At 44.3% G+C, this 22785-nt stretch overlaps 1 protein-coding gene across 1 annotated transcript; it reads right to left on the bottom strand.

Annotated features, from left to right (window-relative positions):
- Nucleotides 1-15443: 15443 nt before the first annotated feature.
- Nucleotides 15444-21491, bottom strand: RGS2 (regulator of G protein signaling 2). The gene is made up of 5 exons (XM_081010454.1): nucleotides 21315-21491; nucleotides 19527-19628; nucleotides 19351-19412; nucleotides 17757-17923; nucleotides 15444-16492 (listed from the first exon to the last, which is right to left on the bottom strand). Exons 1-5 carry the CDS (start codon nucleotides 21422-21424, stop codon nucleotides 16301-16303), a joined length of 633 nt encoding a protein of 210 aa, XP_080866580.1. The 5' UTR covers nucleotides 21425-21491; the 3' UTR covers nucleotides 15444-16300.
- Between the last annotated feature and the right edge of the window lie 1294 nt (nucleotides 21492-22785).

Genomic DNA, 22785 nt, shown 5'->3' with positions numbered 1-22785 from the left:
TCAAGGTCCCCTCTGTGTCCTCTTCTGATTCCTTATCTTTAAATGGTACAGTCCTCTGTGAAGAAGGACAACTGAACTGGCCTAACAGGGAATTGTGATTCTGCCAAACAACTAGTGATCTCTTCCAGAAAATATTGAGCATATGGGCTGAATTCTCAGCACATTCACTGAACGACAGTCGCATTGACAGCACATGTTCCCCTTATATAATCCTGGGAACTGTAGTTTGTCCTTCACAATTCTAAGCACCCTTAAGAAACTTCAGATCCCATTATTATTATTTGAGGGCAGGCAAGGAGTCGTGTGGTTTAATTGTTCGGTGCGAATACTTCCTAAGATTTTTTTTTTTGGAGAAGCCAGGATCACTAAAATGGTATAAAACAGAGTGGTTTACAGTACAGAGACAGCCAAATGATTTCACACAAACACCCCGGGGATTTGGCCTATGTTTTCAGATTTTACACAATGCACCTAGATTGATGGCCAGGCACACATCTAGACTACGCTGCTTTTATGAGAAATCCGAAACATCCCAGTGAGCTCCATGTCAGAGGGGGCCAGCTCATAATGTACAAGAGAGCAAAGTGCTTTTAAGGTATTGCTCTTTCGGTGCCCTTCATGCACACCACACAATTTCCTTTGTAAAAAAAAAGCCCTCCTGCTACGTGCACAAAGTCAGGGCCGCCTTGCTGGCTTATGCCGGGGAGGGATTTGCTAACATAAACCATTTTAGGCCCACTGAGAGTTCTGTAAACCTCTCCCGGTCACAACTACCTGAATCTGGAGTCAAAAATTCACATCTGTTCTTTTTCTCAACTTTCAGCCCTGGCCCACTTGGGCCCTATTATTTACCCACCCCCTTCACTGCTGAGCTTCCAAATGGCTCAGGAACAGGGTAGCCATGCCATATGCTGGCAATGGTGAGCGAACCAGCCACAGCTTCTGCAGTAATAGTTGCATCTCTTGGGAATAACACAATGGGCTTAAAATTGTGGGTGCCAAGCCTCTCAGTTAGCCTAATCCTTGCCTGGAGGTTTCTGATTTGATCCTGGAATGTTCCGCTTTTCGTCAGAACATCCCTATTTTCGTTGGAGAAATGTTGGAGGGTATGGAGTTATGTGACCGACCCCCCCCCCGCCAAGGAGATAAGAAACTATGCAACCTTTAGAAGACATCCAAAGGAGCCCTATATAGTTTTATTATGTTTTTATAGAGTGGTACCTCTGGTTATGAACTTAATTCGTTCCAGAGGTCCATTCTTAACTTGAAACCGTTCTTAACCTGAGGTAACACTTTAGCTAATGGGGCCTTGCGCTGCCGCCACACGATTTCTGTTCTCATCCTGAGATTAAGTTCTTAACCCGAGGTACTACTTCCAGGTTAGCGGAGTCTGTAACCCAAGGTGTTTGTAACCCGAGTTACCACTGTATATGTTGGAAGCCACCCAGAGTGGCTGGGGCAACCAAGTCAGAAGGGTGGGGTATATATAGAATGATAATAATAATAATAATAATAATAATAATAATAATAATAGGACATCCCTATTTTTTATTGGAGAAATGTTGGAGGGTATGGAATATGCTGTAGCTTTTAATGCACTGAGATCCTGCTGACCAAGGGTGCAATACAGTGCTTTTTTCTTAAAAAATGTCTAGGGGTACTCTCATTTTCCTACTCATATTGAAATACTGCCTCTCAGTGAGGCCAAACTTAGAGTCACTAAATGTTTAGGGGTATGTGTACCCCTGCGTCCCCCCAGAAAAAAAACAAACCACTGGTGCAATATATATATATATCAATTGCCTCTCACACTCTATATGTTTCATACATACAAGGTGAGAGGAGATTCTTAACTAAGGCCTGCAACAGAAGGTCTTGAAGGTTACACTGTACCAAATCAGTGTGCAGTGGTGCCTCGCAAGACGAAATTAATCCGTTCCGCGAGTATCTTCGTCTAGTGGTTTTTTCGTCTTGCGAAGCAACCCTATTAGCGGATTAGCAGATTAGCGCTATTAGCGGTTTAGCAGCTATTAAAGGCTTAGCGGCTTAGCGGTTTAGCTGCTAAAAGGCTATTAAAGGCTTAGCGGCTTAGAAAAAGGGGGGGGGAGCGAAAAAAAATCTCAAGACTCGCAAGACATTTTCGTCTTGCGAAGCAAGCCCATAGGGAAATTCGTCCTGCGAAGCGCATTGAAAAACGGAAAACCCTTTCGTCTAGCGGGTTTTCTGTCTTGCGAGGCATTCGTCTTGCGGGGCACCACTGTGTTTAAAAATCATTTGCTGTTTATACCTAATAGTGATTACAGCAGTGTTATCAACATGGGTCTAAAAGCCTCTGTCTCACACACAGAGACAAAACACACTTCAGCCAACCATATCCTGGCCTGGGCTCTCGCACGGCCAGCAAAAATAAAGTACCTGTTTACGTGACGCTGACCCAGTAGCTTGGCTCACATACTATGGAAAAGAATGAAATCTTACTCTCTTCTACTTTTCTCCCCTGTCTCTTCCCACCTCTCCCCCCCCCCCCCGCTCAATCCCATATTGCCTAAAACTGTACAGTCTCACTCTGATATGATGGCTTGAAAACAGAGACTCTGTACTACTGTTACCCAAGAAAATCTTCACACACACACCCCTCCCCTGCTCTGCCCCAGGTAGCAGATTTGTGCCTGGGGAATTGACCCCTTGATTCTTTGAAGTAAGAGTCACTCAGTTTGCAGAACAAGTGAGCTGGAGTTTGGTGGAAAAGTTGACAGACAGAGAGTCAACTGGGAAAGAGGCTAAGTTCCACACCCCCTTCTTGTCACCTCTCCACATTTGACAATTTACAGCTCTAAATCAGATTCTGGAAAGCCTACTTGCTGGCTGTTTCAAGCTCAAACCTAGCATTTCCCAAAAGCAAATAGTTTGGGTGTGTGGTGTGTGGGTGTGCCTTTGGGGACATTTCCCAAGAAATCTGGGATGCAATCCAATTCATTGTCTTTCCCCATCTCTCCTGCTGTATCCTTTAGCTTTCTGCTTATTATTATTATTATTATTATTATTATTATTATTATTATTATGCCACCCATCTGACTGGGTTGCTCTAGCCACTATGGGTGGCTCCCAACAAAATATTGAAAACACAATAAAACACCAACCATTAAAGACTTCTTTAATTATTTTTGCAGACGGGCTGCATGTGGTCACTTCAGGAAATGCTTGCTGAAAATGCTTGACACACTCTTTTCATCAGGAAGTCTTCAAGGATGAAACGGGTTCTGTGATTTGACAACAGTTTGTGAAATCTCTTTTAGGCCCTTACACCAGCCAGCCTTAGCTGAAAGAACAGTGATAATTCTAGATCACTCTCCAACCAAAGTTCCCATTGAAAATGACAGTAAATTGCAACATTAAGATTAACAGTAACATAATACACTGGTAAAGGTAAAGGGACCCCTGACCATTAGGTCCAGTTGTGACGCTCATCTCACTTTGTTGGCTGAGGGAGCCGGTGTACAGCTTCCAGGTCATGTGGCCAGCATGACTAAGCCACTTCTGGCGAACCAGAGCAGCACACGGAAATGCCATTTACCTTCCCGCCTATTTATCTACTTGCACTTTGATGTGCTTTCGAACTGCTAAGTTGGCAGGAGCAGGGACCGAGCAACGGGAGCTCACCCCATCACGGGAATTCGAACCGCCGACCTTCTGATCGGCAAGTCCCAGGCTCTGTGGTTTAACCCACAGTGCCACCCGTGTCCCAATACAGTGGTACTTCGGGTTACATACGCTTCAGGTTACAGATGCTTCATGTTGCAGACTCAGCTAACCCAGAAATAGTACTTCGGGTTAAGAACTTTACTTCAGGATGAGAACAGAAATCGTGCTGCTGTGGCAGTGGGAGGCCCCATTAGCTAAAGTGGTACCTCAGGTTAGGAACAGTTTCAGGTTAAGAACGGACCTCCAGAAAGAATTAAGTTCTTAACCCGAGGTACCACTGTAAAATTGTCTCACTCATAGTCAAAATAACAGCAAAACAAAAGTCACAGTGTACAGGAATCTACCAATTAAACACAGAAGAGAGTTATTTCATTCCGACTGTGAAAATGTATTGGTATCACATGATCTGCATAAAAACAAAATAATAGTAATAATAGTAAATTAAAATTCTGCACCAGGACAAGCTGCTCTGATTTGCACAATTGATTTGGCTTTTGCTAGTCACAGGTGAAAGCGAGTGGTAGGAACAATTGTTGCTGAGTATTGTTGTGACTAAATGCAGCCAGGGCTGGATGCCTCACTAGTAAATAATGATATCCTATTTTATATGTTCTGGGGCTAAGCCCTTGAACTGAAACCAAATTCCATGGCTGCTACTTTGCGTAAATATGACCGGCACATTGCAACACTTCTTTTGATGTCTCTGTGTACAAGAGAGAATGTTTAGAAATCGTCATTGGTTCAACAGAGATTCAGCAATGGGAAGTTGCATTCGGCAAGGGGAGAAGTCATTTTCAGGAACTGGTCTTTGGGACACCTCTTGTCTGCTAACTCTCAGCCTGCTGGGCTGGTTTGATAGGAAGTCCTGACGTTCATGGCCCTAAGAAGGCTTGATGCTAATGACCCCAATCTGTATATATGATGAGTGCTTCAGAGCTTCATGGAAAACTTACTGAAACTGATGACCTCAAGCTCACTGTAGAACTTGTCATATGTCTCAGCCCATGAGACAGACCACACTGTGATCTCATGCTCAAGTTTCCCACCGCAGCTTGCAAACACAGAAGTGCCTTCTTGATGTCTCTCCCCAACTTTGCATCTAAATTTGGGCAAAGACAGATACAACGTGAGAGTGGTGGAGGTGGCCATTCCTTTCTTTCAAAAACAGATGCAGCCTTACTGATTTGTGATGATTCCAGGGGTGGGAATTGTTTTCTAGGTTTTCATCCATTTGATTTGAGCTGGGGAAAACTGGTTGTGACCAGTGGTGTGTGGAGAGGTCTCAGGTGTGTGCAGTTCTGGGTCTTTTTTCAGCCCGAGCAGCAGGTAAACTGGTGAATGCCTTTTCCTCCCACAAGTGAATGAGGTGATGACAAGGTGTTCAAGCATTACACTAGTTTGGGAGAGATAAGCGCAGAGAAAGTCAGAATGAGGGAGAATTGAGACATGGCGGAGACTGTCATAGCTTTAAGAAATACAGTGGTACCTCTGGTTACAGACGCTTCAGGTTACAGACTCCGCTAACCTAGAAATAGTACCTCAGGTTAAGAACTTTGCTTCAGGATGAGAACAGAAATTGTGCGATGGCGGCGCAGCAGCAGCGGGAGGCCCCATTAGCTAAAGTGGTACCTCAGGTTAAGAACAGTTTAAGGTTCAGAACGGACCTCCAGAACGAATTAGGTTCTTAACCCGAGGTACCACTGTATGGTTTATTTACCTATTTACTCACTCTGCATGGAGAGAGTCCAGCTCTTATAGCATGGTCCTTTCAAGAGGGGCTTATCCCCCACAACAGTGCAGCCCTGGAGTCCAAGGCATCTCTCCCAGGCAGCCGGCAGCCAATCTGCCCAAGATGGATCCCAGTCTCTCCCCCACCCCCCAGAATAAGGTTACCAGATTTTTTTCAATGAATCCAGGGACACAATCAATCAATCAATCAATCAATCAATCAATCAATCAATCAATACTACACATTTGGGACATTGATGCTGCAGCGATGGTGGTGGCAGAGGGAAGGGAGGCTTCACACTGCCTTTTGGAGCAGCCCCATCCCAACTCCTACTTGCGTGCAAACAGGAGGGGGCAGGGATCTCTCAGGCAGTGCAATGCCTCCCTTCCCATCGGAGCAGCCCCAATCCCATTCCTACTTGCATGCAAGCAGGAGGGGGCGGGGATCCCTCAGCTGGGAAGGGAGGCTTAACTGAGAGATCCCTGCCCCCTCCTGCTTACATGCAAGCTCTGATAGGTAGCGTGACGCCTCCCTTCACAGCTGAGAGATCCCTGCCCAGCTCCTGCTTGCACGCAAGTAGGCACTGCTCCGATAGGCAGCGTGAAGCCTCCCTTCAAAGCTGAGAGATCCCCGCCCAGCTCCAGCTTGCACGCAAGTAGGCACTGCTCCGATAGGCAGCGTGAAGCCTCCCTTCACAGCTTAGTTGCTGGGGTCAGGGAAGATGGAGGCAGCCTCTGGAAGCTGCATCTTCGAGCCCCTGCACCACCATCATATGGGGACTTCTGAGCAGCTCCTGAAGCCAGCCAGAGCCAACTGCTCTGGGCTGCTGAGACTGCCGCTGCTGCATTTCCTGGGGACATTAGATGAAATCCAGGGACATTCCGGGGATGGAATTTGTCCGGGGACTTATTCACAAATCCGGGGACTGTCCCCAGGAAATGGGGACGTCTGGTAACCCTATCCCAGAACACCCTGCTAAAAACTCTGTTTTCCTGTCATCTCACACCCAGTTAACCTGGCAGCCTTCCAAACCCGTAGCCTCTGTTCACACCTCAAGGCAAGGGGGAAGGACAGTTCTCTTGCATTACAATGACCTTGTATTATTTCTTAATGGCCCTAACTTGGCCAGGTGCTTTTGCATAGGCTAGGCCAGGAATTACTCTGCAGCTTGTATGTCTCCCTTCCCATCCTAAATAACTGAAATCTTACCATTCATTAATTTCTAGGGTTTAAGTTTCTTGGGGGGAGTCCCCCCCCAAAAAATCTATAACACAATGTATGCGTTTTACATGGCTTTTTGTTAACTAGCTATAGATCTAGCTGAATATGGGAGCTTCCTCTTCCTCTGGCTGCATTCAGATATACTGAAAAGAGGGATTCAGACTCACAGTGACAAGGTGTCTGATGATGGGCAATAAGTTACTTTTTAAAGTAAAATAAAACTAGATCAATTGCTTTGACAGGTTTTTTTGTTTTGTTTTATTCTCTCTGTGTGTGTGTGTTTTAATACAGTTAAACGGTATACAAATTTTATGAAATAAATAAACAGACTCCTGGAGAATAGGTTTATCCACAGTGTTGTAAACAAAATCTGCCCTTTTCCCCTTATGGGGTATCCAAGAGCCCTTACAGAGTCCTTACGTAGGTTCCCTATTGGTAGGAGTAAATAACAGAGGCCAACCAGAGAATACTGAGAAGCAAAGCAGCTAGTAAGCCTGATCTTTATTAAAGCTGTTGCAACAGGGTTCTCCCCTCACACGCAGGAGGACCCAGAACAAAGGTGTGCCTGCCCTTATATAGACATTCTCTGCTTTGGAGCTCCAGACCATCCCTCCATACATCCTACATACATCACAGAAGGGGTGTAACCTAAGACCACCCCCCAGATACATCATACCTACATCACAGAAAAGGTGGTCTACAGCAGAAATCTGAGTGCATTGTTTATCTCGTCTGACAGGTTACCTATTAATGCTCACTTGATTGGATACCCTGGGGAGCCTGGCCAGTCTTTTGTAATGATAAATACTTGGTTCCTGAGCCAGGTCACAGGCTCACCCTATTCAAACACAGACAGACATATCCTTAAGACAGGATTTGTGAAGGAAAAGACAATGGGGAGGCTTTTCCATTTTCCTTTGACCTTGCAGAGAAAACATTTGGTCAGTTTGGGAGCCAAAAATTGTTTCAGGTCGGTCTTCCTGTGCTGATCTATGTAGGTGCTTGGTTGGTACATTTATGAACATTTATTATATATCTAAGACTTTAAAATTCTTATCACAACAGCTAGAAGCCCTGAGAGTTACATGGAAAAAGCCTGCATATAAAGTAGTAGTATAACCAGCAGTATAATCCAGGGTCCCTCCTACACTGGTGTTTTATTGCGGGTGCATTCTGCAATATGTTATGTGCACAGTAGCAGTGCATTTATTTTGCTTTAATTTGTTCTGCGGTGCTTCCCCAGTGCTACCACGCTGTTTTGTTTTGTTTTTTAATTAACATTTATTAAAGTTTCAGAAAAAATAAAATCACATTAATAAACAAGAGAAATTTGAAAAGAAAAAAGAAAAATACACAATAGAAAATACAAAATACAAAATACAAAAAGAGAAAGAGAGAAAAAAAACAGTTAAAAACAATTCCGTCTTTTCATAACTTCTTTTACATTTACTTGTTTCCTGGACTTCCTCATACCTCCCTCTTTTGTATTCCAATTCCGGTTGTTAATCCAGCAATTTCTTTCCCTCCTTTTTAATCCCAATCCTTAATCTTAATATATTATGACATTAGATTTTTACCTATTTAAAACCAATTTTTCCATTCTTTTAACTTTTTTTAATCCTAATCCTTAATCTTAATATATTTATAACTTTAAAACCTATACAGCTAGAAGCCACTTAATTTCAATACAACATCATTCTAACATTCATTAATTTTGCAATGTTTCTGTAAATAATCTTTGAATTTCTTCCAATCTTCTTCCACCGACTCTTCTCCCTGGTCAGTGCTACCACGCTGTTGATGTCTGAAGGGTCTGTAGCACAGCAAAAGCGGGACAAAAACTAAACCGGAATAGTTGTGGCATAAAAAGCTGCTGGTTTTCAGCAGGAAGTGACGGGAGGTGCACTAACTGGAAATGCAGCAGTTGTGACCAGACCCAAAATGTTTGCAGGTGCAAAAGGTATATTGCAAGAGGTTTGTGCGTGACCTCTCCAATAGATTCATCATGAGCACATGGATATGCAATCAGTACCGGATTTACGTATAAGCTAAACAAGCTATAGTTTAGGGCTCCACTCTCTTGCCCCCCCCCCCAATTAAAGGGAATTAACAACTGGATGTACATTTCCAAAATATAAGGTAAAAAACAAATAAAATAAAACCTAAATACTGCAACAGTGTTTTGTGTTGTGTAGGCTCCTACGATATAAGTAAAGGCCCCCCTTGCTCCCTAAAAATATCACTGGTTTGCTCCTTTCTATATATTGGGTGCCTACATTCTGCATGGACTGGTTGCATGGCAACATGTGCAATTGGCTTTAGATACCTATTAAAGGTAAAGGGACCCCTGACCATTAGGTCCAGTCGTGAATGACTCTGGGGTTGTGGCACTCATCTTGTTTTATTGGCCGAGGGAGCCGGCCTATGGGTCATGTGGCTAGCATGACTAAGCTGCTTCTGGCAAACCAGAGCAGCACACGAAAATGCCGTTTACCTTCCTGCCGGAGCGGTACCTATTTATCTACTTGCACTGACGTGCTTTCGAACTGCTAGGTTGGCAGGAGCAGGGACCAAGCAACGGGAGCTCACCCTGTCACGGGGATTCGAACCACCGACCTTCTGATCGGCAAGTCCTAGGCTCTGTGGTTTAACCCACAGTGCCACCCGCGTCCCTTAGATACCTATTAGGTCCATAAATTACCATATAGCATATATTCAACACAAAAAACAGCAACAATTGGTTGTTGACAAAGGACAGCAAGACATACAGAGGGTCCCATTACCTTCAGTAGCTTAGGGCCTCATCAAACCTCTATCTATCTATCTATCTATCTATCTATCTATCTATCTATCTATCATCTATCTATCTATCATCTATCTATCTATCATCTATCTATCTATCTATCATCTATCTATCTATCATCTATCTCTATCTGTCTATCTATCTGTCATCTATCTATCTTTCAGAGATCTGCCTGTGGTTGTTGGAAAGAGCGATTAGACTGGATGGATCTTGTTCTGATCCTTCCTGGCTATATATTCAGCACTGATTTTTGTTCAGGGCTGGTGCAGCTGGAAGGACTGATCTAATCCTGAGTGAGAAATTCCTGGAAAAAGAATACTTCTTCCAATCCCTCCTTTACCCCCTTTTACTTTGGCATCTGGGTGGGGGTGGGGGTGTTGGTCATTATTTTTCTTTCCCTTTGAGGTCAGTGGCCGACTTCTAAATACACCAGCTCAAAAAACACACCACTCAGCTCCTAAGTGTGCTTTCCATATAGTTGACTTTTCTAAACCCTCTCGCTTTCAGATTAACGTGGGGCCCTCGGGGAGCCTGAGTTCTGAATCTGAGACCAAAACCAGATCACACCAGCCTGCTCTAAATTTGCAACTCTCCACTCCTCCACCGTCCAATAAAAGCCTCACAAAATATTCCATGAAAGCGCAATTCAGTTTACTCATGTTATTATTATTAGCCGATCGTTGGCAAGGACATTTAATTTGAATTAATGGAACAACGTCGTCATCATGATTCACCTATATACTTTCTACTTTGCAACCCCTGGAAACCTTTATTCAAATTGGGTTTTTTTCCCCCTTTCCTTTTCGGGATTAAAGGTTTTTGTAGGCTATAAACTGCAAAAACAGCCACAGCAAAGGCCACAGCTTAAAATGGCAAATGGAATCTCTGGGTTAATGGGCTTGAGAGGCAGAGGAGTAGTTTGAGAGAAAGGCTGCGATGTAATCTGATACCAGCTGCTTCCCTGGAGGCAGGAGGTGGAGTGGCTCAGATTTTGTTCCTTTTTGTGCATCAGTTTTGTATTAAACTTTAAAATCTTCGCAAATAAATTCCACGTTTAAAGTTTGTTATGCATTTCTCTTTAAACTTTGGCTTCCTGCCTTTCCTTCCATGCTGTTCTTAATTCCATGCCATTTATATGCTACACTCTAATAAACGTTTCGCCTAAGACACATTCTTCTATTTCAAATATTATCATTTTTCTTCTACTGCTCCTGTTTCGAATTCTGATCACAATTTCATCTGATTATGATATGTTGATATGTTTTCCAGATAACCCAAAAAGGGCTTCCATCCTTCTATAAGTGTAGCTTTTGCAAAAAATAAATTTAAAAAGAGCTCAACAACTTTTGTCTGAATATGGCAACCCTAGTTAAAGATGGATGTTGCTATTGTGTGAACTCTTCGTAAAATGTGAGTCAATGAGGCACAGCCTAGGGAGCAGGCCATTCAGGACTAGAAGCTATACATTTAAAATAACAATAATAAGGAAAGCAGAATAGCACCTTTATTTCACAATTGGGTCCCCCGCCCCCATCCTTGCACAGAATTACAGTACAGTACAGTGAGAGAGAGGCAGAGGGAGAGACGTGGTTATGATCTCAAGTCTGGCAAAGAGATGCAAACAGCCAAAAGCTACGTGAGGTTCCTTTTTCTTGTTATTTCGGAAGAAATTGGTCACAGATTATGCAACCAAACAAAGCAATTGCTCCAAGACAGAGAGCTTGTGGGAATCGCTATGGCAACATCTGGAATGGAAGTTTTGCCTCATCTTTGTATTTATGTGAGTGTGAAGCACAAGGTTTGTGTATATACACAGGAGCCACGGAAAAGGTTTAGTTGGCAAAGATGCTCGCTGTGTCAGTGGCGTAGCGTGGGGGGTGCAGGGGGGGCCGGCCGCACCGGGCGCAACATCTGGGGGGGGGCGCGCTCGCACTCGCAGCTCTCTGCCCCTACCTGGCTCACTCACTCTCTCTCACTGCAGTGCTGGCTGTGCGAATCCGATCCGAGCCGCTGGGTCGCCGCCCACCGTGGAGGGGGTGGGTGCCAGGCGTGCGGTGCGGAGAGAGAGAGCGAGGGACTATCTGGGGGAGGAACAGTGCAGTGGCCACCCAGCGCAGCGCTGAGCGTGGGAGAGAACCACACCAGACCAGACCAGGCAGCAGCAAGAAGAAGCTGGCAGCGGCGGCAGGTTAGGGGTTAGGGGGCGCAAATTACTTGCCTTGCCCCGGGTTAGGGGGCGCAAATTACTTGCCTTGCCCCGGGTGCTGACAACCATGCTACGCCACTGCGCTGTGTCTCAGTCATCACAAACAGGAGATATCAGAGACCCATTTCTGATGGAATCTGCTCCTGCTCTGGAGAATGCTGTTGGCGCTGATCCAAGGGCCTACTTGTCACGCTCCTAAAAATCACTTCTGAAATTTAAAATTTGTCTTTTAGAATGCAGATGCCTAAAACCCATGCTAACCTTGCTACTGCCCCCCCATCCCATCCTAGTTAATACTGCAACCTGTGTGAGGGCCAGACTTTGGTTTTGGCACCCTGTGCCAGCCGAAAATTTGGCTCCCTCCACCTTTCGCTTTCCATTCTGCACATGCAGTACGTCATAGTTGCGATGCCCTGTGGCACCCCCCTTGGCTCGGCACACACTGCAGGGCAACCAGTTGCACTTGCCTAAATCTCCCTCTGCTGTGTGTACACTGGTGGGGTGGACTGCAATAAATGTCCCAGGCTAGCACCCTATGGCCACACTGTTGCACACTACCCTGGGACACGGGTGGTGCTGTGGTCTAAACCACCGAGCCTCTTGGGCTTGCCGATCACAAGGTCGGCGGTTTGAATCCCTGGAACGGAGTGAACTCTGGTTGCTCTGTCCCAGTTCCTGCCAACCTAGCAGTTTGAAAGCACGCCAGTTCAAGTAGATAAATAGGTACTGCTGCTGTGGGAAGGTAAATGATGTTTCCTTGTGCTGTGGCTTCCATCACAGTGTCCCGTTGTGCCAGAAGCAGTTTAGTCCTGCTGGCCACATGACCCAGAAAGCTGTCTGTGGACACATGCCGGCTCCCTCGGCCGAAAGCAAGATGAGCGCAACAACCCCATTGTTGCCTTTCACTGGACTTAACTGTCCAGGGGTCCTTTACCTTCACCTTCACCACCCCAATCTCTGAGCGGTGCAAGACTCTGGGAGTTCCAGGCGTTTACCTAGTGTTCAGTTTCCTTGGAATGTGGGACACAACCTGGAGACTGTGTCATCTTTAGGATATATGGTTTATTTACACATACAGTGGTACCTTGGGTTAAGAACTTAATTCGTTCTGGAGGTCTGTTCTTAACCTGAAATTGTTCTTAACCTGAAGCACCACTTTAGCTAATAGGGCCTCCTGCTGCTACTGCACTGCCGCTGCACAATTTCTGTTCTTATCCTAAAGCAAAGTTCTTAATCCGAGGTACTATTTCTGGGTTAGCCGAGTCTGTAACCTGAAGCGTATATAACCTGAAGGGCATGTAACCCGAGGTACCACTGTATATGCAACATGAACCTTAGATGGAGGGGATCACGGCATCAACATCCCAGAAGGTATTGCTTCTCCCATAGCCACAGCCTTGGATTCAAGCAGAAATCAAGCATTGTTCTTTCTCTGGCAACTGCCTGCTTCTAGCCTAGCTCTCTTAACACACCTCTGACTATTGTCCTTCTCACTACCAGCCAAGTATGGAAGGGAGCCCACCCATCTGGCTTCTGGCACAAAGCCACTTCCTTTGTTACACAAAGGACCTATAGCATGCATAGGCAAACTAAGGCCCAGGGGCCAGATCTGGCCCAATCGCCTTCTAAATCCAGCCCGCGGACGGTTCAGGAATCAGCATGTTTTTACATGAGTAGAATGTGTGCTTTTATTTAAAATGCATCTCCGGGTTATTTGTGGGGCATAGGAATTCATTCATTTTTTTCTGCAAAATATAGTCCGGCCCCCCACAAGGTCTGAGGGACAGTGGACCAGCCCCCCGCTGAAAAGGTTTGCTGACCCCTAACCTATAGTTAACTCACCAAGAAATTTGCCTGGCTTCTTCAACAATGAAATTTCACAATACCATTTTTGCCAAGCCACCTGATACATAGCCTCTCCGCTTGCTTCTAGCAAGACAGGATGTCACCACCAGGCCTTAGTCTCCATTTCCCCCCACAAACCTGAGGTATATTACCGCCTGTGCTCTCTGGTCAGTATTTCCCTCCATCAGGAGAGAAAGCTGCGGTCTGCAGTAGCCCTTCAGAAGCTGCAGATGGAACAAGCAATTCATAATGTTGTTGTTTCTGGAGACTAATGGCAAAGAGCCAAATGCAATGATTGTCAGGATGCCCAGAACACTGGACTGGGCTATTACTACATGTCTCCCTGATTTATTAGGGCTTTTTGGATTATTTTAGCTGCTCTCAACTAAAACTTTTAGAAGTAGAGTTTGAATTTTCCGCCTTGTATTGTCTTTCAGAATTAAGGATACTGCTGCCAAGGTAGCCCATAAAATGCCTTTCAAGCTGCCTCTGTCCAGTTTGTCCACGATGGTGTCAGGCAACCAGGCATGCTGTTGACATAGCAGTCCATGGGTATTTGATACTCTCCGCTCTTCCTCAGGGCTGCCTGACCTTAAAAAGACTATCAGCAAAATGTGCCCCGCTCCCAGAGGAAAACTTTTTGTAAAGTCTGGGACTTGCAATGTGATGTTGCTGTCCTTATCAATGGTGCAGCTTGACCGAGACTGATATCCATTAACACAGGGGGTGGGCAATGTGATTTTAGGTTTGTTGACACAAGTATCTTTTTAAAGGTTGCAGTGCTTTGAATATTTAGACTGAAGTTCAACAGGAATCTACTGAAGTTGTTTCTCAGGCTACTCTTATCTCTTGCATTTACAGTTGCCTTGTTCTCATTTAGAGCAGTGTGTTCTGTTTGGGGTTTCAGCATGCTAGGAGGATAGTCACAAGCCGCCATTTTTCAATTAGTTTCTTTTCCAAAAAGAAAAGTAAGAATGGGTGAGGGGAGAAGATGGAACAAGTAGGACAAAGCAGAGTTGGAGTTGGGGAGAAAGGAAGAAAGCTGTATGAAAATCAATGTGGCCATTGGTTCTGCTTTACAGAAAATTAATAATAATAATAAATAATAATAATAATAATAAATACCCCACTCATCTGGTTGGGCTTCCCCAGCCACTCTGGGCATCTTCCAACAAAATATTAAAATACAGTAATGCATCAAACATTAAAAGCTTCCCTAAACAGGGCTGCCTTCAGATGTCTTCTAAAAGTCTGGTAGTTGTTGTTCTCTTTGACATTGGTGGGAAGGTGTTCCACATGGCAGGTGCAACTACTGAGAAGGCCCTCTGCCTGGTTCCCTGTAACTTGGCTTATCGCAGTGAGGGAACCACCAGAAGGCCCTCGGCACTGGACCTCAGTGTCCGGGCAGAAAGATGGGGGTGGAGACGCTCCTTCAGGTATACTGGGCCGAGGCCATTTAGGGTTTTAAAGGTCAGCACCAACACTTTGAATTGTGCTCAGAAACGTACTGGGAGCCAATGTAGGTCTTTCAAACTCTTTCAAACCGTCCTCTATTTAAAATGTTTTTTTCTAAGCAGCCACACAAGCCACCAGGACTTTCCCACTGTGGTGCAGTATACCACATTGTTTATATATTTATTACTTCAGTTTTGAAAGAATTTGTATTTCTCATATCGCTTCCTTTTGGTGTTGGGATTTCTAAACCTCTTAAACGTATATAAATTGGCGGTATACTAACAGTATTTCTGCTTAAATCATCAAAAGAAGGCTCTTCCTGCAGGAAGCTTGGGACAAAAGAGTTTGCTAATTTTGCAACATCACTGCATTGCAGGTTTAATCGCCTTGGTTTTAAGGGGCTTATCCTTTGAAATGTTTTGATGTCAATAGCCCACCTCCCCCCGCAACCCCCCGGAGTAGAAGAAAAGAGTGCAATAATGTTCTAGTAAAATAAAAATAATTTATTAAAACATATCTGCTCTTCAAAAGGACAACTTCACTGAAGTTTGTCCTCAAGTCAGTACTTTCAGCATGGGTAGGAGTGTTCAACACAACCAGAGTCTACCTACACACACATACATATATCTACAGCTGTTATTTTAAGTCTGGGCTAAGTTCTGCTCCATCTGCACCTTCATGCAGGCAAACTTTGACCCCAGTTAACCAGCCAGTCAGCATGCTCTGTTTTAAGTCAGTCATCTCTGCATGAAATGTTAACAGTTAACGTCAGAATTTATGTTGAGCAGTCGCACATCTGTGCAGAGATGCAAGCTCTGTAGGGAACCCGCATGAGGAACCCTATAAATTATTATATGCTGCCAGTTGTTTAGGAAAAGTAGAGACAGCGAAATATTCAAAGCATTTTCTATGTCCCAGAAAAAGTTGGTCTGCGCAGAGCTACTCCAGAGCTTATTTATTTTAGCAAGGGAGGCTGATCTTATCTGGCTTAAGAGTGTCAACGCATCCATGTTGATAGATGGATCTGGATGACCCAAAATGCGTAAGACGCTCCTTGCCAACAGCATCTTTTTAATGAATTTTCCCTAGTAACTGGCCAGCAGTTTCACTTGGGTTTTCCTTGTGGACTATATTATTGCAGCGTGCTGTAATCTGAGAACTGCCAGAGTCAATATATGCCCATCCTCCGTGGAAACATATAAGTTACATTTGGGCAGATCTCCTGCACAGTCAGTTCATTTCAGTCCATCCAGCCTGCAAAGACATGGGCTTCCTCCTTATCGGAAAAAAAATGGCACTCTTTTCCGTTTTGCTTCCTCTTCCCTCCCGGACTTGGAGTTCATGTCGCCTGAGGCTCCTTATGGATTGGCATTTTACACAACTCCTGGTAGAACTCAGACTCCAGGAACCGTGGATAGGCATTATTCTCCATCAAGCTATAGACTCTCTTCTGGGCTGTGCTGAAGCAAGTGTCTGTAGCCTCTTGGAGGTTCTGAGCAATGGTATTCTTGGTCTGAAAGTCTATGTTGATCTGAAATTAAAGGAAAGAAAGAACATGAATTGCCCATTCCGGATCAGACCCAAGGAATCATTTAACCTAAACCTCTACTCAACAGTGGCTAGCCAGCTGCCTTGAGACATTCACAAAGATGAGTGACCTTCACCTGCTGCTTACTCCCAGGATCTAATAATCTCAGGTAAACTGCCTCTAAATTTGGAGGCTGCATTCAACTGCTGTGACAAATGGCAACTGACAGAGAAATTCAGGAATGCATATAGGCCTAACTGTTTTCAGGTCATCAAAGCCAAAAGTCATTGCACCCCCTCTTGCAACAAGGAACTGTGTTCCAGCATGCTCATATATTTCTACAAGAAGGCCAAGCAATTTGTGGATGAGCAGAATTCTCCTCTGTACTGTGTACTGTGAACACCAGTAGAATGAATATAGCTTGTGAGTGGTGGCATTTTTCCTTTGGTACAGATTAAGGGGAGCTAAAAAGCCACCAGACTCATGGTAGCCAAGATTAGGGCTGGTGGTTTTAATACCAGTGGGATTTTAACTGGGTAAATGATGCTACTCTTTTTTCTACTAGTAAAATACTTTGCACCAGTCGTGTAACATGATGCTTTGCTGTGTACAGACTCTGCAGTAAAGTCCCTTGTTGTGGTATGCAGCTACTTATATTAAATGCTACCTAAAAATTGGATGTATGGGAGATCCTTTGGTGTTAAGTTTCCCATAGCCTTCACCTTAATGAGAATGTGATGTCCACTTTGATAGGTTACAATCTCACAGCCTAAGATCATGTAGGGCCTATTTTAAGTTGCATTTTTCTTTCAGTTGTGAACTCTGGACTAAAACCCTAGGAGAATTGTACACGGAAACCAATATATCAGAACTGCCAGATCTGTATGGATTTAAATAAGAGTTCTGGAGCAAGCATTTATAGAGTAGCCTTCCCACAAGCTGGTGTTCTCTAGATACTTTAGACTTCAGACCTCATCAACCCCAGCCAGCCTGCCCAATAATTAGGTATTTTGGTAGTTGTAGTCCAAAATATCTGGAAGCCACCATATTGAGGAAGGATGCTATAAAGACTAAACTTTCTTGTGGATTCTCAGTTATGATACAGTTGTTTTTCAAGTGGATTTCTTTCCTGGGAGTAAATTACAAATGTCAAATGGCTAGCAAATGAGCCTGGGAATGAGTATTCCTAATTCTAATGATGCCACTGAAAGGAATAGAAAGTGATGAGAGAGTGAAAAAAATAAATAACTTGGGAAGTTTTGCTTACCTCTTTGGGAGCTTCCTTTTCAATAAAGTCACTGTAAATCTTCTTAGCCTTGGCAGTCATTTTCTGTGGGGACTTCGTTTTCTTGAAATCCTCACAAGCCAGCCAGAAGTCAATGTTCTCTTCACAAAACTCAGATTTCAAGAATGCTCTGAACGCTGCCAGACCATCTACAAAGGAAGGTGAAAGAGATGGATTAGCTCAAAACATCTCAGGAATGCTGTGTGTATATATGCATTACGTCTCTCTTGTTCACTCTGCAACTTCCTCGGATCATTTAAATAAAAAGTACCAAAACTCGCCCCCACTTAAAAAAACAAAAAAACCCAGAGTATGAGGAATCTAAAGTGACCAGCCAATTTTACATTCTGTATCATATTTTTTCAAGCAACTTGTGTTCTTTTCCAAGAAGCCTTGAAAGTGAAAGCAGGGAAAACATTCTACAATTTCTCTCCTGCCGTTTTGAAATTGTGTATTAATCTTTAGATGTTTATGGAACTTCTGGAAGGTATCTGCAATGGAAAGGCTGACTCAAGAGTCCACTTGGCAGCAAATGCCATATAACTAATGAGAAGTCTGCATTTTTTCATTAGCTTAGCAAGTAAAGGCATAGCTGCAGAGTGAACTGAGCTCCCATACAGGTGCTCATAGAGGAACAGATCAAAAAATGGATCTTATTAATGAGAAATGTGCATCAGAGCAAGGCACAAGGCAGGTGCTTTTCTTACTCATTATAACCAACGATACAGGCATCAGAGTGCACTGTCTGCAGGAGACCTTAGCCAAAGTTGACCGAAATCGATTAAAGGCTCCTAAATATTGCAGGAGCTTTGAACTGAACTAATATTGGGCACCTTGCAGCCCGGAGACTCTTTTTTAAATGCAGCGCTCTAGTGGAAAAGACTACATTTTAAGCCAGTGGTGCTACATCTGCATATGGCGCAGAAAGTCCAAACAGTAATGGACACTAACTGAAGTTGGAGGGCAATTGGCACCCCATAATAATCAGCTACTTGGCAGGTGCCTATTGGAAAAACCTGGATCACCCATCAAGGCATTTCGCAATCAGCCAGAGAAGTACACGGGAGATTACAAGAATGGATTTTTAACAGCACCCAGCTGTTCTGCACGGCATGTGCAAGACTAAGGGTTAGTGGAGCCTGAATCTGTGCACTACAATCTGCGCACAACTGCTTTACTGTCCCATAGTGTGATCAATTGCAGGGCTTTTAAACGAGACTTTTCCTACAGCGTGCAAGCACGGCTCAGCACACCGCCTTGCCATGTGCAGGAAGAAACTGCTCTCTTCACTGCAGATGTCTATTCTCCAGCTTACATAGTTCCAAAGGAATGCTAGGCTAGCTAAAAACACAGGCTAGTTATGGAACTGCAAAACAGGAGAGCTCTTGCCATGGGAAGCGCTGTGGAGTTATGCCTGGAAAGAATCATGCTTTCTATGAATATGGGTCCCAAAGCAGCCACAAACGCCCATGGGAACAGCTAATTCCTATCTTGCAAAGCATCTTTTCCAGGAGAACCCTCACAAAAGGAGCCACTATTCTTGTGTGTTAATGTCTTGCTCATTAAATGAACTTACATTTGTTAGCGAGCAGCTCATCAAATGCTTCCGACCATAGCTGGGCTTCCTCGGGAGACGGCCTGGAAGAAACAGGAGAAAAATAGGACGATTATTATTACTGCTTTGGTGGCCTATTGCATAGATTTTTAAAAATAATGAAAATATCCGCTGGTGAGGAAAAGTGAGATGCATACCTAAGAAATGCCTTTTGCTGCCCTTTCTTGTTGGCCTTTGCAGTGGTAGAACTGGAAGAGTTCTGCAGGAAGTAACTCAGCCGTGATTTCCAATCTTTCATGCTAAAAGAAAACAAAGAAAAATCAAGTTCAACTAACTGTACCCTTTGATTTTAAAGTGCAAAGAAGTCTGAATCTGCGGCTAATTAACATAAACTTGAGTTCTGTTTGCTTAACAAAATTCCCAGATTTTAATCTAGCACCTGATTTATGCCCAATAACTTCTTTTATCTCTGTACAGACTTCCACTAAAAAGCATTATGCTTCAGCCCTGGTGGCCCATTCAAGCACATGCAAGTTAGTTCTTGCATATTCATTATTTGCTGAATGCATCTGCAAGACAACAAGGACCAATTACCGAGAACAATTTCAGCAGGATCAGAGATAAATTCTGAGAATAGGGAGTTCAATGCAATCATATATTCTTTTAAAAAATTACTTGCTCATGCCTCTTTCCCTTCGCACAAAATGCTAGACTTGTGAGAATTAAGTTGCAGACTCCCTGTTAGTAGAATGGCAGGACAAATGGTAAAATGAATCTTATGCATGCTTCCTTGGTAGTAAATTCCGCTAACCCTAACAAGAGGACACACAATGGATCAGGTTCTGAATCTCGCTTTCCTGGTATCTGGAAATATCACTCGGGCTTTCAATACAGTACCATAAAATATCTCATGCTGCAGCCAATCTAATATTAGTACAATACTGCAAAATATCCCGATTGATTCTGCAGAAGATGGACAGCCAAGCCAGCCTTGGCAACTCTATCCTGTAGCCAGGAGATGCAAAATGCATTTGAAACCATGCCAAGCAGCAGATACCATTTACAGGTTTTTCGATTTTGATCAACAGGCATGCTCTACAATATTTGGAAGACAATAGTGACTTTTGTTTTTTTAAAAAAAGCACAAGGCTTCAAACATCAGCTGCCTTTTGCTTTAATTGCATACTTCCTCCTCACGCTAAAACAAATGGAAAGACCCTTTGGAAAGGATAGATCGCCTCTCATACGCGCCAATTCTCAGTTCTTCATTCAGAATGTTTGCGGATCAGACTTCACAAAGAGATTCTTTTCCCATCCGGAATACAAAACTCCCGAGGCAATGGGATGCTTGGGTGCTTAAGTGCATGCAAAAACACGCTTTGTTAAGACTGAAACGCAACACTGCTTGGAATGAAAGACGATCCAGCCACAGCGAAGCAGTTTTTTAAGCCCCAGTCATTCCCATAGGAAGAGTATTAGCCGCAATTCCTGGGAGCTTGTGGGGCGCTGCAAATTCCTGCCACCCTACACACGTTTTCTATTAAGCCTCGCTGAGAACAGTAAGGAAACTTAAGGCTGAACTGTAAGAGAGCACTCTAGGACATTCCTAACGGTCCTTTGCAAAACTGTTTCATGCCTGTCCCAAAAATCAATCACACCTGCAAGCCTTAGCCTACGCTCCGCCGGTGCCGGACAGTGCAAGCCTCTGAGCTGCACAGAACCCTTCACCCAAAAACACTCTGCCTAACTCCCTAAACTTGCGACCAAAAAACAAAAGAAAATAAAACGAAACCAGAAGAAAAGAGTGCACAGCATCCGCGGGGGGGAATCCCTTTTACCACCTCCAGCATTAAGAGCAGAACTTTGCTCTAGCACGAAACATTCCGATCCAAAAAAAGAAACGTGGTTTACAAGTAGCCCCTTCTCCCTAAAAGAGAATCTGCCTTTCTAATGGTCACCCATTGGATTTTTGCCTTTTAACTTACATGGTTCTCTTCATCTTCCCCTTTTTCTCTTCTTTGCTCTGGCAGTTGCTGGCGCTCCTCTCCATTGGGCTGCAGTTGTGCTGGAGAGCCAGAAACATTGCACTCTGCATAATCGGAATTTCCGCTTCGAGGTGCTTCCCCGAGCTCTGCTGCGAGATACTGTAACTGAGCTTTCGCCGGGGCTCGCCTTTTATATAGAGGAAGGCTGGCGAGGGCGGGGTTTCGGCCTCACGCCTTCCGCCCGCTGATTCGCTTTAGCGCAAGGGACCCAAGCCAAGGACGCCTCCCAACCCAGTCGCTCGCCAGCCAGGCTCTGACGCAGGCAGTGCGCTCCCGTCTTGCACAAAAGCAGCCGGGCTGGTGCAAGCGCTTCTCTCCCCTCTTGCAATGCTTAATCTTTTGTTCTCCCCCCGTAACAACAAAAAAAGACTTTTGAGAGACTCGCGTTTTTTGGCAGCTGGAAACAGGCGAAAAATAGACTTCACGAGCCGCCTGCAAATTGGGGATACGGTTGCAGGAGATAAAAATATTCCGGTGACTTTTCTGCTTTGCAGCTAGGTGGATGGCGAGAGCCTTATATGGTGTTGATTTCATTTTATGAGGAGAGAACTTGCAAGAGACGGGAGCGGGGCTGGGGTGGACCCGCACATTTTGAATATCGGTAAATTCCCACCCACCTTTTATCAACAGCCTCAGATACTTAAACACACCGGGGAATAACACCCTGTGATATTTTTAGGTAACAGTTTCTAGGATCGTGCACGTTTAGGTTGCAATCCGTTATACACAGTTACCTGACATAAAGTCCCACAAAAACCAGCGGGGTTTACTTCTGAGTAGACATGCATAGAATTGCATTAGCTAGTGCACGTTTCTGCCCCTTTTCAAAGAGACCTGCGACAAACCTTGCCAAAACGATCTTTGTAGGACAAGCATCTCTTAAAGCACTAGCTCCCGGAAATGCAATGTTTTGAACCTAGGCTGGAAGGGATTTTGCTCCCTTCTTTTTTGGTAGGTAGTTTTGCACAACCTGCCTGTGCTTGTTTTTATCCCGTTTTGCTGTGTCTACAGAAAAATACTCCAATGAGCTAAGAAAGGTTGCAGCGAGCCTCAAAAACACATGCACACACAATACAATGCACATTTAGCCCGTTAGGAAACCAGGTCAGTTTGGGACTTAGATCTGAACCCAGGGTTCAGATTCCACTGCACCCCAAAGACTGATTACTGGCTTGATTTCAGACTGCGTGTTCTCAGTGTTAGGTTCACATGTTCACAAGAGAAATGACAACCGAGACCTGCAAAAAAGAAGGAAGGAAGGTTGCAGTGTCCTTTTCAGACAACTCTTCCAGGACACTCTATTTCAGCCACATAAGGATTGGCACTCTGAGAATCATAATTACCGTAATTTGGTATTAGTGGGCTATATCAAGACAGATTTTCCCTTCTCTCTTTGGTCTCCACAAATCAG

This window comes from Podarcis pityusensis (genome assembly GCF_964106645.2).
Source record: "Podarcis pityusensis genome assembly, chromosome: 6".
Lineage (NCBI taxonomy): Eukaryota > Metazoa > Chordata > Lepidosauria > Squamata > Lacertidae > Podarcis > Podarcis pityusensis.
The sequence above is the reverse complement of the archived record's forward strand: the minus strand, read 5'-3'. Positions and strand labels throughout refer to the sequence as shown.

Coding starts and splice junctions, on each gene's coding strand:
- RGS2 (XM_081010454.1), bottom strand. CDS start 21,424: ATGCAGAGTGCAATGTTTCTGGCTCTCCAGCACAACTGCAGCCCAATG. Junction 19,629..21,314: donor GGGAAGATGAAGAGAACCAT/GTAAGTTAAAAG, acceptor GTTTTCTTTTAG/CATGAAAGATTGGAAATCAC. Junction 16,493..17,756: donor AAAAGGAAGCTCCCAAAGAG/GTAAGCAAAACT, acceptor CTTTAATTTCAG/ATCAACATAGACTTTCAGAC.